This window comes from Sturnira hondurensis, unplaced genomic scaffold (assembly GCF_014824575.4).
Source record: "Sturnira hondurensis isolate 20B ecotype Veracruz unplaced genomic scaffold, ASM1482457v3 Scaffold0020787, whole genome shotgun sequence".
In the NCBI taxonomy this organism is placed as follows: domain Eukaryota; kingdom Metazoa; phylum Chordata; class Mammalia; order Chiroptera; family Phyllostomidae; genus Sturnira; species Sturnira hondurensis.
In genome coordinates, this window is record NW_028093418.1 from 3,732,707 (window position 1) to 3,745,170 (window position 12,464).

General features: G+C 49.7%; 1 protein-coding gene across 1 annotated transcript; it reads left to right on the forward strand.

The window, feature by feature from the left end:
- Positions 1 to 19: 19 nt before the first annotated feature.
- On the forward strand, positions 20 to 12,083 carry ZNF35 (zinc finger protein 35). The gene is made up of 4 exons (XM_037030660.1): positions 20 to 195; positions 2,830 to 3,148; positions 4,114 to 4,258; positions 8,630 to 12,083. The coding sequence occupies exons 2-4, from the start codon at positions 2,957 to 2,959 to the stop codon at positions 9,865 to 9,867; spliced, it is 1,575 nt and encodes a 524-aa protein (XP_036886555.1). The 5' UTR covers positions 20 to 195; positions 2,830 to 2,956; the 3' UTR covers positions 9,868 to 12,083.
- Positions 12,084 to 12,464: the final 381 nt, after the last annotated feature.

A 12,464-nucleotide genomic window follows, 5' to 3' on the forward strand; every position in this document is an offset into this window, starting at 1 on the left:
GTGGACACCCATTGAGAGGAAAGTACCTCCGCGGCTCCTAGAGAGGCCGGCCTGGCGACTTGGAGAGCCGGAAGCCCATCTCGAGGCACTTCCTGTCCGGTCATTGTTCTCGCACCGCTAGGTGCAGAGGTGCTGGTTCACATTCCTGCTTCCTCCAAACCCGTGAGCACCAGCCAGGTCTCTCCGCAGCTCACGGTGAGTGGGCTTGGCGGGGGTGGGCGCGAATGTCGGGCGCGGGACCAGCCATCCCTGCAGTGGGCCGGTGCGTTCTTCCTCTGGGTGGGCCAGCTCTGTCCGAGGGTGGCTCCGCGACCTAACACTTCAGAAGCCCGGCTGCCGCCTGCGGAGGACCTGGCCTGGAGCATGTTGGACACGAACCTCCCAGGAGGCAGGCTTACCCTGGGAACGGGGCTGCGGGAGGCCTGGTGGAGGAGGTGGGCTGCCACGTTTGGAGTAGAGAAAGGACAGTGGAGGGGAACTTCTTGCTGGGGCACTCTGTGTTGTCTAGGTCTGAAGGCCGATGTAAGTGGTTCACCAGCAGTCTGATGACATTATTCACTTTAGCCAGACTTGCGCGTTCACAGGTGAAACGAGAGTTGAAAGGGTCTTCCTACCTGGTAGAATTCAGCTAGTCAAGGACAGAATAATCTTACAGAATGAAGATTTGTTGCAGGAATCAAAGTATTGCATAACTCAAGAATTTCATTGTATCCAGTAAGTTAGCATCTTGTAAAAAGCATATGAACACTTCAGTAGCAGTGAAAGGGGAGTTAGTAAAATATAGCATATATTTATTTTTTTTAAATTTACTGATTGATTATTTAGAGAGAGAGGAAGGGAGAGGAAGACGCACTACTTGTTGTTCCACTTACCCATTCATGGGCTGATCCTTGTGTGTGCCCTGATGGCACATAAAACTCACAACCAGACAGGTAGGATGATAGGATGATCGTCTGACCAGCTGAGCTACCACTGTCCAGGGCAGCAGTTTTTTCCCCCAATAAAGCATGTAAAGGGGAATAGACATTTTTCATTCTTCTCATATTAAGATAATTTTTTTAACAAATTCTTTTTTTTTATTTTTTTATTTTTTTATATTTAGAGGGGAAGGGAAGGAGAGAAGGAGAGAAACATCAGTGTGTGGTTGCCTCTTGTGTGTCCCCTGCTGGGAACTGGCCTCCAACCCAGGCATGTGCCCTGACTGGGAATCGAACCGCGATCGCATGGTTCACAGGCTCGTGCTCAATCTACTGAGCTACACCAGTCAGGGCTCCTATTAAGATAATTTTATCACCAGAATTCTTTAAAACAAAAACCCGTTGGCTTGTCTAAGAGAAACAAGTACTGTCAGGTTGGTGGCGGTGTGATTTGCTGTGGTCATTTAGAGAGCAATTTGGCAATACAGGTCAACCGTAAAATCCTTCAACCAATAATCCCTCTTACTCTGTTTTCACAGAAAAAAAATTAGCATTAATTATTAAGAACATAACTGGAAAGAATCAAAACTGCTTTTATTAAAGCAATAGCTTATAAATAAAAGATGGTTAGGTAAATTAGAGCTGTAATTGAGAGTACCAGGCCAGAATGCAAGAGCTGTGCACGCACTTATATTGAAGCATCTATCTAAGATGACTAGACTGTTGTGAAATAGGGAAATTGAATTCAAAAACAAACAGCACAGATTGCTAAAGGTTATACATGTGTGATATAACATGCTGTGGAAAAATAAACCCGTGAAGGTGTACATACATGTATGGCAATGCAGGGAAAAGACTAAACTGATAACTGTTCTCTGTGTGTGTGTGTGTGTGTGTGTGGTATTGTGTAGGTTGTATAATTATGTATATTTCTGTGTTACTTGATCCTTGTTCAGTGAGGATTGTAATTAACACCATAGGTTGTTGTATAGCTATGAAAATGATAAGTGTGAAGACTAGCAACATGAAAAATCTTTTTATCTTAAGAGTAATATTTAGTCTCACAGGACATTTGGAAGAAATGGAGAAGGTAAAAATTCAACAGAAAGAACCTCAAAACCACCTGTAATCACACCGCCCAGTGGTAACCACCCTGACATGTTGGTGTCCAGGCTCCCAGTCTTTTGTCTGAGATTCTTTTGTTCATTCTGTTACTTCTCTTTGGTACTAAAATCTTTGGGTTGTAATCTCTGTCTTATTTAAAAATTTTTTTAAATATGTTTACTGATTTTAGAGAAGAGATCAATGAAACATCAGTATGAGACAGAAACCTTGACTGGTTGCTTCCCATATGTGCCCTGACTGGGAATCAAACCCCTAGCTTCTTAGTGTACAGGATGACGCTCTAACCAGCTGAGCCTCACCAGCCAGGGTGTAATGTCCCTTCTTAAAAACAAACAAACATGATGGTAATTGTGAAAACAAGAATCCCCACAGTTAAAAACAAAAAGTTGAAGTTGTCTTAATATTCAGCGTGGTTGGATGTTTTCCTTAAATCTGTTCTAAAAGAAAAGAAATATATTCTATGATACACAGTGGTTATCTCTTTGGAGGTGGACCAGAGCTGATTTTTTAAATGATTTTCTGTATTTTTCAAATTTTTATAATAAAAATGTATTAATTTTATAATGGGAAAAATCAATAGATGTTATATAAAGCTGCTTGTAATATAATTATCATGGGAACAAACTATGTGTTTATAACCCAGCCCCTTCCGTCCTGTGAGTGAGGCATAGAGTAGACCCCTGCTGCGGGGGCCGCTCTGTCCAGGCACTGGTGAGGTTGGCCTAAGGGCCCAGTGGCCACCAGGCAGACCTCTGCTCAGTGCTAACAATGTTTTCTGATTTCTCAGAAGGCAGTACTCATCCTGGCCCCGGGAAGAAACTTGAGAAGAAACTCCTGAAACGGAAAGATTAGATGGGGCTTGACCTCTGCTGGGCAGCCCCCAGCGCTAGGAGTTCCCGTGCCAAGCAGAGAAGATGACTGCCGATTTGAGAGAGGCCATGGCCCTGGCCCCTTGGGGCCCAGTGACCGTGAAAAAGGAGGAGGAGGAGGAGGAACATTTCCTGGGTCAGGCATCCAGCCAACAAGTGCTCTCTGAGAATGTGCAAGTCTGGCCTCCTGGAGACGGTCCTCAGCGGGGCCTTGATGTGGCAGAGCAGGAGGAAAAGGTAAATAGTGGCCTGGAAGGAACGAGGGAGGAGAGGACTGGAGATCTCACGTGGCTTCAGAGGGGGCCCTGGCCCTCTGCCTGCACACCTGGGGTCTTGTTTCTAGGGAGGGCCCTGGCCCTCAGTCCTTCGGAATATGATAGGAACATTCTCTTCTGACTGGTGTGACATTTAGTACTTGATCAACCCAGGTTCTCAAACTTCGCTGCACAGGGTTACCTGGGAGATTTTAAAACTTTGAAGTCCATGCCATACCTCATTCCAGTTAAATCAGCATCTCAGCAGAGGGGGAACCCAGACTTTTGTAGTTTTTAAAACTCTTTAGGTGATTCTAGTCAGGATTTGCGAACTCGAACCTGCGTTTCTCAAACGTCAGTATGCATAGGAACCCTGGCAGAAGGGTCTTGTTAGAGTGCAGGTTCTGGTTCAGAGGGTCTGGGGTGCAGCCTGAGATTCTGCGTTTCCCACAAGCCCACAGGTGATGGCAATTCTTTCGAACCGCAGACCACACTTTGAGTGGTGAGGCTGTACACTGTGCTGTGGTCCTTATGTTTCCAAACACACCCCTTAGTGTTACTAGCCAGGCGAGGTTCCCGGTAATATTATTATCAGCTGTGATCTTTAGATCTTAGAAAATTCTCCTCGGCAGAATGTCTCCATGTGCGCTCTCATCATGCCTTCACTGGCAACTTAGGCTTAGATGCTAGAGAGAACCGTGAAGTGGGGTCAGACTGATGGTGAAGGAGGTGGCAGGATGGCTTTTCTGCCTAATTCGACTTGGGGATTAGGAAAGACTCTGGCTTCCTTTTCCTTAAAAAAGAGGGGGTTTGTGGGGGGATGTTTGTTTTATGGTCGTCAGGAATAGGTACTTATGTGCTCATCCTCAAAAGCTGTCGTCATACCTGACTCCCAGCCACCCCCGTGACCATCCTCTCATACACGCACCTGTGTCCGCCTGTCTCTAGGGTCAGAACATGTTCTGGGACATGGCGGTAGTCCTGAAGGCAACGCGAGAGGTGCCTGCTGCTGCAACCCTCAGCGGCTGCTCGTTACTAGGGAGTCTGGCCAGGAGCGAGGTGCTGGAGACTCATGGGAACATGGCCTCTCTGGGTAAGTTCAGCCCCCTGATTCAGAGTGCTGGAAGATGCCTGTGCATTTGTTTCGGGAAATGGCGTACTTTACATCCAGTCAAGACCCCAGACAAACACGGGTGAACTTCAGATTCACCTTTTCCTCACATTTATTGTTCAGCAGGTTTCATATCTATTCACACATGTAGGTACATGTCCTCTTCATGTACTCTGTGTTTAGCACGGGTTGGTGAGCCTGCAAGAAAAGCTACCGAAGGTGGCAGGGCTCAACTTTTGTGGTGATTTTGAGAAAATGCCCTGGGGGGTGTTCTGTTTTCCTAGATCTTTGTACAAATTCTAGAAGGTTTTGAGCAGTTGTGTCAGCTGTAATGATGTTCAAAACTGGCGTATCCCCCAGTTCTCTAAGCTGGGACTCAGGAAAGGGAAGTAGGTGCTGTGTGCCTAGCCGTGGCAGAAGCTTGCCGGCAGAGTGACTCGTAACTGTGGGTGAGAAGTGGTCACTGGGAGTCCTGTGTTGTGGAGGCAGCCCCTCACCCCACGTAAGTGCTGAGGCCCTTCTGGCCCTCATTTCGTGAGTCTGCCTGGCACAGGGCAGAGCCTGAGTCTGTGGGGCCCACTGTCCTCCCTAGCCAGGTGCTCAGGCATTTGCGAACCAAGTCACTTCCCTAAACCAGTGTGGTGAGGATCTCCACCTTCTTGTCCCCTTGTTACGTATTGCTCAAACTCTCTGAAGATTCTGTTCCCCACTCTCTGCTCTCTGTTCTGTTCTCAGTGGTGCATGCCCATGCACCACGTGTTCTCCGCTTTATAGTCTTAGCTGCGACAGCTGCACTCACCCACCAGGAATGGCCTCCGTGTTCCTTCTCTGCCTCCTCCTTCAAGACTGTTCCCAGCCAAGACTTACTGGTGGGAACTTACTTTCTTCCTACTTCCATGTGCTGCCAGCATTTCCCCAGCAGCAGGTGATCATGGGAATGCTGAGCTCTGAGGAGTGAGAGAGACCTGAGGGTAGTTGCTCCTCCGCCTCTGATAACTGCGTGACCTTGAACCAGTCCGCTCGTTCTCTGGACCTCCACTTCCTGTTCTGTGAGAGAGGGCTGCCTTCCTTCAGAAGATGCCAGACTTCTCGGGGCCGGCTTCCTGGGGGCCGGCTTCCTGCGCGCCAGGCAGGGCGGCTGTGCTGGGGACAGAGCGGTCGCCAAGACAAGCCTGCCCTTTCTCAGTCCCACATGAGTGAAGGGGAAGTTTCGTGTTGATGTAAAGTCTCATGATACACATCAGCGTGCTTCGGAGTTTTGACGTGTTACCGGGGTTTTGAGGTCTGAGCGGGTTTATCTACAGTTTGCTATACAATATTGAATTTATTAAAGTTGATACATTTAAAATCGAGTTTTAGAGCTTTTAAGTATTCCTTATTTTTAGTTAATTTATACATTTAGAAATATTTTTATGAACATGAGAATACTTGTACTTTTTCTTTAATTCATGGTTGGGTAACCTTCAAGTTTTATAAATTAAAAATTTTTTAACTTTTTTTGTCATTTAATTTCACCTACATAACAATCTATTTTTATTTTCTCAAATAAAAAGTATATTAATTGTAAATTTGATATTAGTTCTTTAAAATATTTCCAGCACCTAAGCAGGCAGACATAAATCTTATAAATCTTGATAAACATAAATCTTTAGTAAATCTAATGAACTGGACTTATAAATTCAGTATATCAAATTACCCTTCATATCTCAGGATATGGTCAGCAGCTAATTAAAAAGTGAAAGAAAAGTTGTTGTTGTTTTTTATTTTGGTTTGAGCTTGAGCACCCAGGATTGGCCTTGGCTCCCCCGGGAGCCTGCCAAGCCCCTGCTCCTTGTCTGGGTGCGTGATGGGGCAGATAAGTGGGCAGTTGCAGCAGACCTTGTGAGCTGCCGTTGTTGCTGGTTCTGTAACAATTTTAACGTACGGCATTATGCAGACACAAGAACGCTTCTGTTATTGGGTCTGATCGGTACAGTAGTTCCCAGCAGTCTTCGTCTTTCGTGTTTTTCTAACTCACAGTTAGGAAGATGGGGGTGCGGTCAGGGGAGGGAGGGAGGTGATGAGCCGATGGGTTCCTGGGCTTGTTCTGTTGGCCAACCTGCTTGGTGGGGGATGGGCCCCGCAGTGTTGGTGCTGAGGAGAGAAGGAGGTGGGAAAGGTAGGAAAGGAGCCATAGAAGGCAGAACAGTAAGGTGTGACGTAGGTGACGAAGGGTAGTAGAGAACAGAAACAAGAAGAGTGTAATGAGCCAAAGAAAAGTGGAAGAGACATGAAACTATTAAAGGGAAAAGTTGGAGTAGTTCACTTAAAATTTTAAAAAAATTTTAACACCAGGAGAAGAGAGCAATAAGAGAGGCGGTGGGGAAAAGAGGTCAAGAGAGAGAAAGCAGGAAGCTCTAAGAACAGTTACACTACAGGAAGAAACATGGAGCAGCTTTGAAAAGAGAGAGAGAGCGCGGTTGGGGAAGACACAACCAGAAACAGGTGAACATTTCAGATTTTTCTGTTGTCATGTTCAGGGCTCCGCTGCATCCCATACTCAGGCCTTTCCTTCTGTGACCCTGCCCTTCCTACCTGAATGATCCCGATGGAATTTCGTGTTACTATAGTCCTAACCAGGCAGCCACCCAGGGCGCTTGTCTCACACCCCGTGTTGCTCTGTTGTAGCCACGCATCTCTGGCTAGAGCGTCCCCCTGGCCTGAGCCCCTAGGGCATCCTGTGGATGCTGGCTCCCCGGCAGTTGCCGTGTGGTGCAGCTGCTCCCTTCCCAGCTGACAGCGCAGTGGGAAGGGCTGGCTCCCACCCCTGCTCACCCTCATCTCACTCTCCCTATTGTTGGAGTTGTGTTCCTGAGCTTTATTTAATCCCCAAACAATAAGGGTTTGCTCTGCCAGCTCTGGTGGAGTATGGCCCTGGCTGCGTGGATGCCCATTGCATGGTCAAGGGCAGTGGGCTGGAGAGGAGACAGGCAGAGCTGTCACTGACTGCAGGACCCCATGTTGACACCATTAGCGTCCTGATGCAATGTAGGGCAACCAGAGATTAGCCAGAGTTCTAACACTTCAGGAAGTTTCAGCCCTGGCTGGTGTGGCTCAGTGGACTGAGTGCCGGCCTGTGAACCGAAAAAGGGTCACTGGTTCGATTCCCAGTCAGGGCGCATGCCTGGGTTGTGAGCCAGGTTCCCAGCTGGGGGTGGGTGAGAGGCAACCACACATTGATGTTCCTCTCCCTCTCTTTCTTCCTCCCTTCCCCTCTTGCTAAAAATAAATAAATAAAATCATTTAAAACGTTTTGAATAAAATAAGTGTTGATGTTCTCGTGGTATTGTTTGGCACAGTGGAGCAGGCTACACCATGTCTTACAGTGAACTCAGAAGGGCAGCTTTCTCTGCCGCAAAGCCTGGCTGTTTCCTCAACACTAGGGCTAGGGTGTTTACCCCGTTGTCCTTTAGTCCCTCTGTCACCACAGGAAGTGCCATCCCCTAAGGTCCGCCTTTCCTCCTGACCCCCAACCAGAGAACCACCAGTCAGGCCGAACATCACTGCAGACCCAGAGCCGCTTCCCGCGCTCCATGGCTCTTCTCGGCAGTCGACATAGAGGAACCCAGTTCCTCCTCGCATGGTCTGAAGAGGTAGATACCGTATTGTCTCCATTTCAGAGGCAAGGAAACTGAGGCACAGAGAAGTTGCCAGCCCCAAGTCAGGCAGTGGGTACCCGGGGCACAGCAGGGACTTGAAACCATGCAGTCTGGCTCCAGGATTCATGCTCTTACCCTGCACTGCCACACAGCCTCTCGGTGTTTCGGGGGCTTTAGGCCACTCTCGTCGTCTCGGTGTCCAGCGTGGCCCTTTCTGTCCCTGCTTACCTTCTCTCCGAGACCCCGCGTCCTCACGCCCAGTGCCCAAGTTGCCTCGATCTCCACTCTCGTGTAGAGGTCTCCCTAGTGAGCCGGCGGGTTGCGAGTGGATCTGCACCGGGAGGCTGAGGTGGGAGGATGAGCCTGGGCACACACGGTGTCCTTCCGGGCGGGTCCCCATGCTGCGCTCAAGCCTCAGACCGCTGGGAGGAGACCTGTCCGGGACCGGCCGCCCTGGCGAGAAGCGGTGGATTCAGTGTCTAATGGAGGTAAAGGGATGTGCTGGGGAGGCCATGAATCGGGATTCCGCTCTGGGCGTGAGGTCACCGACCTGGCAGAAGAACCTGTGGAGGAGAGGTGACGTTTGAGGGGGTTCTTTCCTTTGATGGGCCCTTGCACAGACTCTCAGGTCGCATGCTTCCTGACCGTTGTCACGTTACGATCCTGTTCTTTCTCCGGGTCAGGAGAAGCTGACGTGTATTTTTGTTTGTTTCAGGAGCTGAAACCAAGAGCCCACAGTTACTCGTTCCAAAAACTGAAATATGTGATGAAGCAGAAAAACCCTTCCTGCTATCAGGAGGAATCCAGAAAGCTGCCTCTCGAGGACTGGAGTTAGAAGAAAGGTGTGAAAAAGGGACCATGTTAAAGAGGCAGAGAATAAAGAGGGAGAAGAAAGACTACAGACAAGTGGCCGTGAAGGACTGTCACATGCCTGAAAGCTTCAAAGAAGAGGGAGACCAGACATCCGGGGAAAGATACCGCCTCGGTTCCGGCCCCGTCAGAAGGCAGAAAAGCCAGCCGGGGCAGAAACCTTTCACCTGCAGCGTGTGCGGGAAAGGCTTTAGCCAGAGCGCCAACCTGGTCGTGCACCAGCGGATCCACACTGGGGAGAAGCCCTTCGAGTGCCACGAGTGTGGGAAGGCCTTCATTCAGAGCGCCAACCTCGTCGTGCACCAGCGGATCCACACTGGACAGAAGCCCTACGTGTGTGCCAAGTGTGGGAAAGCCTTCACTCAGAGTTCCAACCTGACGGTGCATCAGAAAATCCACTCCTTAGAGAAAACCTTCAAGTGCAGTGAGTGTGAGAAAGCCTTCAGTTACAGCTCCCAGCTTGCTCGGCACCAGAAGGTGCACATCACAGAAAAGTGCTATGAATGTAACGAGTGTGGGAAAACATTCACTCGGAGCTCCAACCTCATCGTCCACCAGAGGATCCACACCGGGGAGAAGCCCTTTGCGTGTGGCGACTGCGGCAAAGCCTTCACCCAGAGCGCCAATCTTATTGTGCATCAGCGAAGCCATACTGGTGAGAAGCCATATGAGTGTAAAGAGTGTGGAAAGGCCTTCAGTTGTTTTTCACACCTGATCGTGCACCAGAGAATCCACACTGCAGAGAAACCCTATGACTGCAGCGAGTGTGGGAAAGCCTTCAGTCAGCTCTCTTGCCTTATCGTGCACCAGAGGATTCACAGCGGAGATCTTCCTTACGTGTGTAACGAGTGTGGGAAGGCCTTCACCTGCAGCTCGTACCTGCTCATTCATCAGAGAATCCATAACGGGGAGAAGCCGTACACCTGCGCTGAGTGTGGCAAGGCCTTCCGGCAGAGGTCGAGCCTCACGGTGCACCAGCGGACCCACACCGGGGAGAAGCCCTACGGCTGTGAGAAGTGCGGCTCGGCCTTCATCTCCAACTCGCACCTCATGCGGCACCACAGGACCCACCTGGCCGAGTGACAGGCCAGGGGTGGAGACGCCTCTGCTGTTTCCTTCCTCCTTTGTAGAACGGCCCGCCCTGTCCTTGAAAGCCACGTCTTTCGGGAGCGCAGCACGAAGGACGAGCGTTTCAGGGGCAGACGTTCAGAAAATGGAAACAAAGCGCCCACAGGCGAGGGCCTTGTTTTTAGCTGGCCCCTCAGCAGTGACCTTGCCTGCGAGAGTGTGGCTTTCTCAGAAATGGGTCCTGTGAGGCTAGGTGATGAAGGTCCCATTTGGAGAAAGGTAATTTGAAGCTAAATTTTGATTTTTTTAAACTGGTCATTTCACTTGGGGAGGCAGTTCACCAACAACTCACCTATGAATATAAGTTTTCCATTCCCCAGGTAATCAGAACATTTTTAATAAGCCCATTTACGGTCTACTACTCCTAAAATGGACAAAAGTGAGAAAAACCGCTGTTCCCCTCGTCGTCCGGACCTCGTGAACCTGGTGTGGCAGAGCTGTGGGGGCCCCGGGTGAGTCTCTGGACCGTTCCCCCCCAGTCTGCGAGGCCGAGCCCCTGAGGACGGATGGAGATGGCGCACTGGGGCCACTTCGTACGTCTCCCCGCAACCCCGGCTCCCCCTGCATTCCGTTCAGTGAGATGCTGCCCTCAGCCCTTGCCTGGGGCGAGGAGTCACGGGAGAAACTGGCCTGGAGGCGGCCCGTGTTTCCTCCCCAGTCTAGGCGACATCCCCACTCTCTGGACAGTCTTCAGGAGGGAAAATGGGACCCTTCTAACTCTGAGGGGCCCAAAGAAGGAAGTGAAGGGAGAGGGAGGGGACAGGATGGGGTTTGTGAGGTGTGTGTTTGTTTTTGAGCAGTTCAGAGGTATTGGATGTGAGAAATTTTAGAAGGGTGAAGAAACCGTGTCAGGTAAGACACCTGCTGCCTCTGAGCCTTTCCCCTTGGGAAGTTATTTATGAAGCTATGCAGTAGGTAGAGCTACCCAACCTTGCCTTGTGTTTATATGGAGCTTGATCCTTTGTCGGTGCACGTGTGGCGTCGAGACCCCCGCACTCACCTCGTGCCTCATGGAGGTCATTACCTTAGTCCTTGCAGCACTGAGCGAGGTGTGTGCCCCGTTCGCCTGCGAGTGGTCATTTCATGCAAGGCCGTGCGACAAGTGACAGCCTGTGTTCAATCCAAGACCCACGTCCAGACTCTCTTGGTTCTGCCTGTCCAGCCACCTGTAACCCCGCCCAGACCTGTGGGAAGCCGAGAAAGGGGTGTGTGTCCTCGCTTTTAGTAAGGAAGCTGAGGTGACAGATTTTGAGGTGTGCCTTAAGTAGTGTGACCAGCAGATAGCAAATCTAAGACTGGGGTGTAAGTCTCCCGACCTCTGGGTCTGTCCACCACCACCTTGTAGCATCAAGAGCATTTGTCATAAATGCCGCACCTGGCGATAGGCAGTTTGGGGCGACTCCGCATGCACAAGGCCCTTGCTCTCACTCTCATTTCTGCAAGACTGAGTGTTAATCGTCATGGTGTTTGGTAATTTACAGAGCACTTTCACGTACCGAAGGCATGCACAAGAAAGCTTATTGATTTCCTCTTTTTCCCCTTCAGCTACAGTCTTTCATCAAAGTGCGTGCCACTTCCTTTGCCCACGCCACCTTGAATCAAACGGACACAAACACGAGAAATCAGAATCCAACAGTAGGAATCAAAAGTGCCCAAGTCCTCACTGACCCTGGCAGTGACTTTCTGCCCCGCATGGAGGTGGAGAGAGAAGGCCACCAGTCTGCTAGCGTAGGTGCCAGTTAAGAGTCTCCCCAGCCCAGCATGATCAGGAAGCTCAAAAAAGGAAGACAGGTGTGAAGTGTAGGGTGAACAGTGACTGACCTACCGAGAGGCTAATGGTATACTTCCCTGGAAGCTGTCACCTGGGATGTGTGAGTGTTAGGACAGGTAAACTGTACATTGACAGTTTAGCTGTACATTTAGCTGTACATTGTCTATTCGTCCGCATACCTAGTCGTGCGTGATTGTAATTCACTGGCAGAAGAGTTCCATTCGCACGTGGTTCAGAAGAGCCACGGGGTGATAGTGCCCTTCAGCTAGATTTGGGAACCCGTGACCCAGCGCTGCGGCAGCGCAGCAATTTTCAGCCTGGACTGTGTGCCACCTAGGGCCCTTTAAATATTTTTCTGTTTTAAGTATATTTTATTGATGATGCTATTACAGTTGTCCCTTTCTTTTCTCTCCTTTGCCCCCCTCTGCTCAGTACCCCCATTCCCTCCAGCAGTCCTCCCCGTAGTTCATGTCCATGGGTTGTACATACAAGTTCTTGGGCTTCTCCATCTCCTGTACTACTGTTAACCTCCCCTGTCTGTTTTGTATCTGCCAGTTATGCCTCTTATTCCCTGTTGCCTTTTCCCCCATTCTCCTCCCACCCCCTCCCAACTGATAACCCTCCATGTGATCTTCATCTCGATGATTCTGTTCCTGCTCTAGTTCACTGTTTGTCTTTGTTCTTTGGTGGTGGGGGGGGGGCGGTTAGGTTTGGTTGCTGACAGTTCTGTGTTTGTTGTCATTTCACTCTTCATAGTTTTGATGCTTTTCTTATTTAACAT

What these genes read in the sequence shown, in the direction of transcription:
- ZNF35 (XM_037030660.1), top strand. Translation starts at nt 2,957, where the DNA reads ATGACTGCCGATTTGAGAGAGGCCATGGCCCTGGCCCCTTGGGGCCCA. An exon ending in TGGCAGAGCAGGAGGAAAAG is followed by an intron (nt 3,149 to 4,113) that starts GTAAATAGTGGC and finishes GCCTGTCTCTAG; the next exon opens with GGTCAGAACATGTTCTGGGA. An exon ending in TGGGAACATGGCCTCTCTGG is followed by an intron (nt 4,259 to 8,629) that starts GTAAGTTCAGCC and finishes TGTTTGTTTCAG; the next exon opens with GAGCTGAAACCAAGAGCCCA.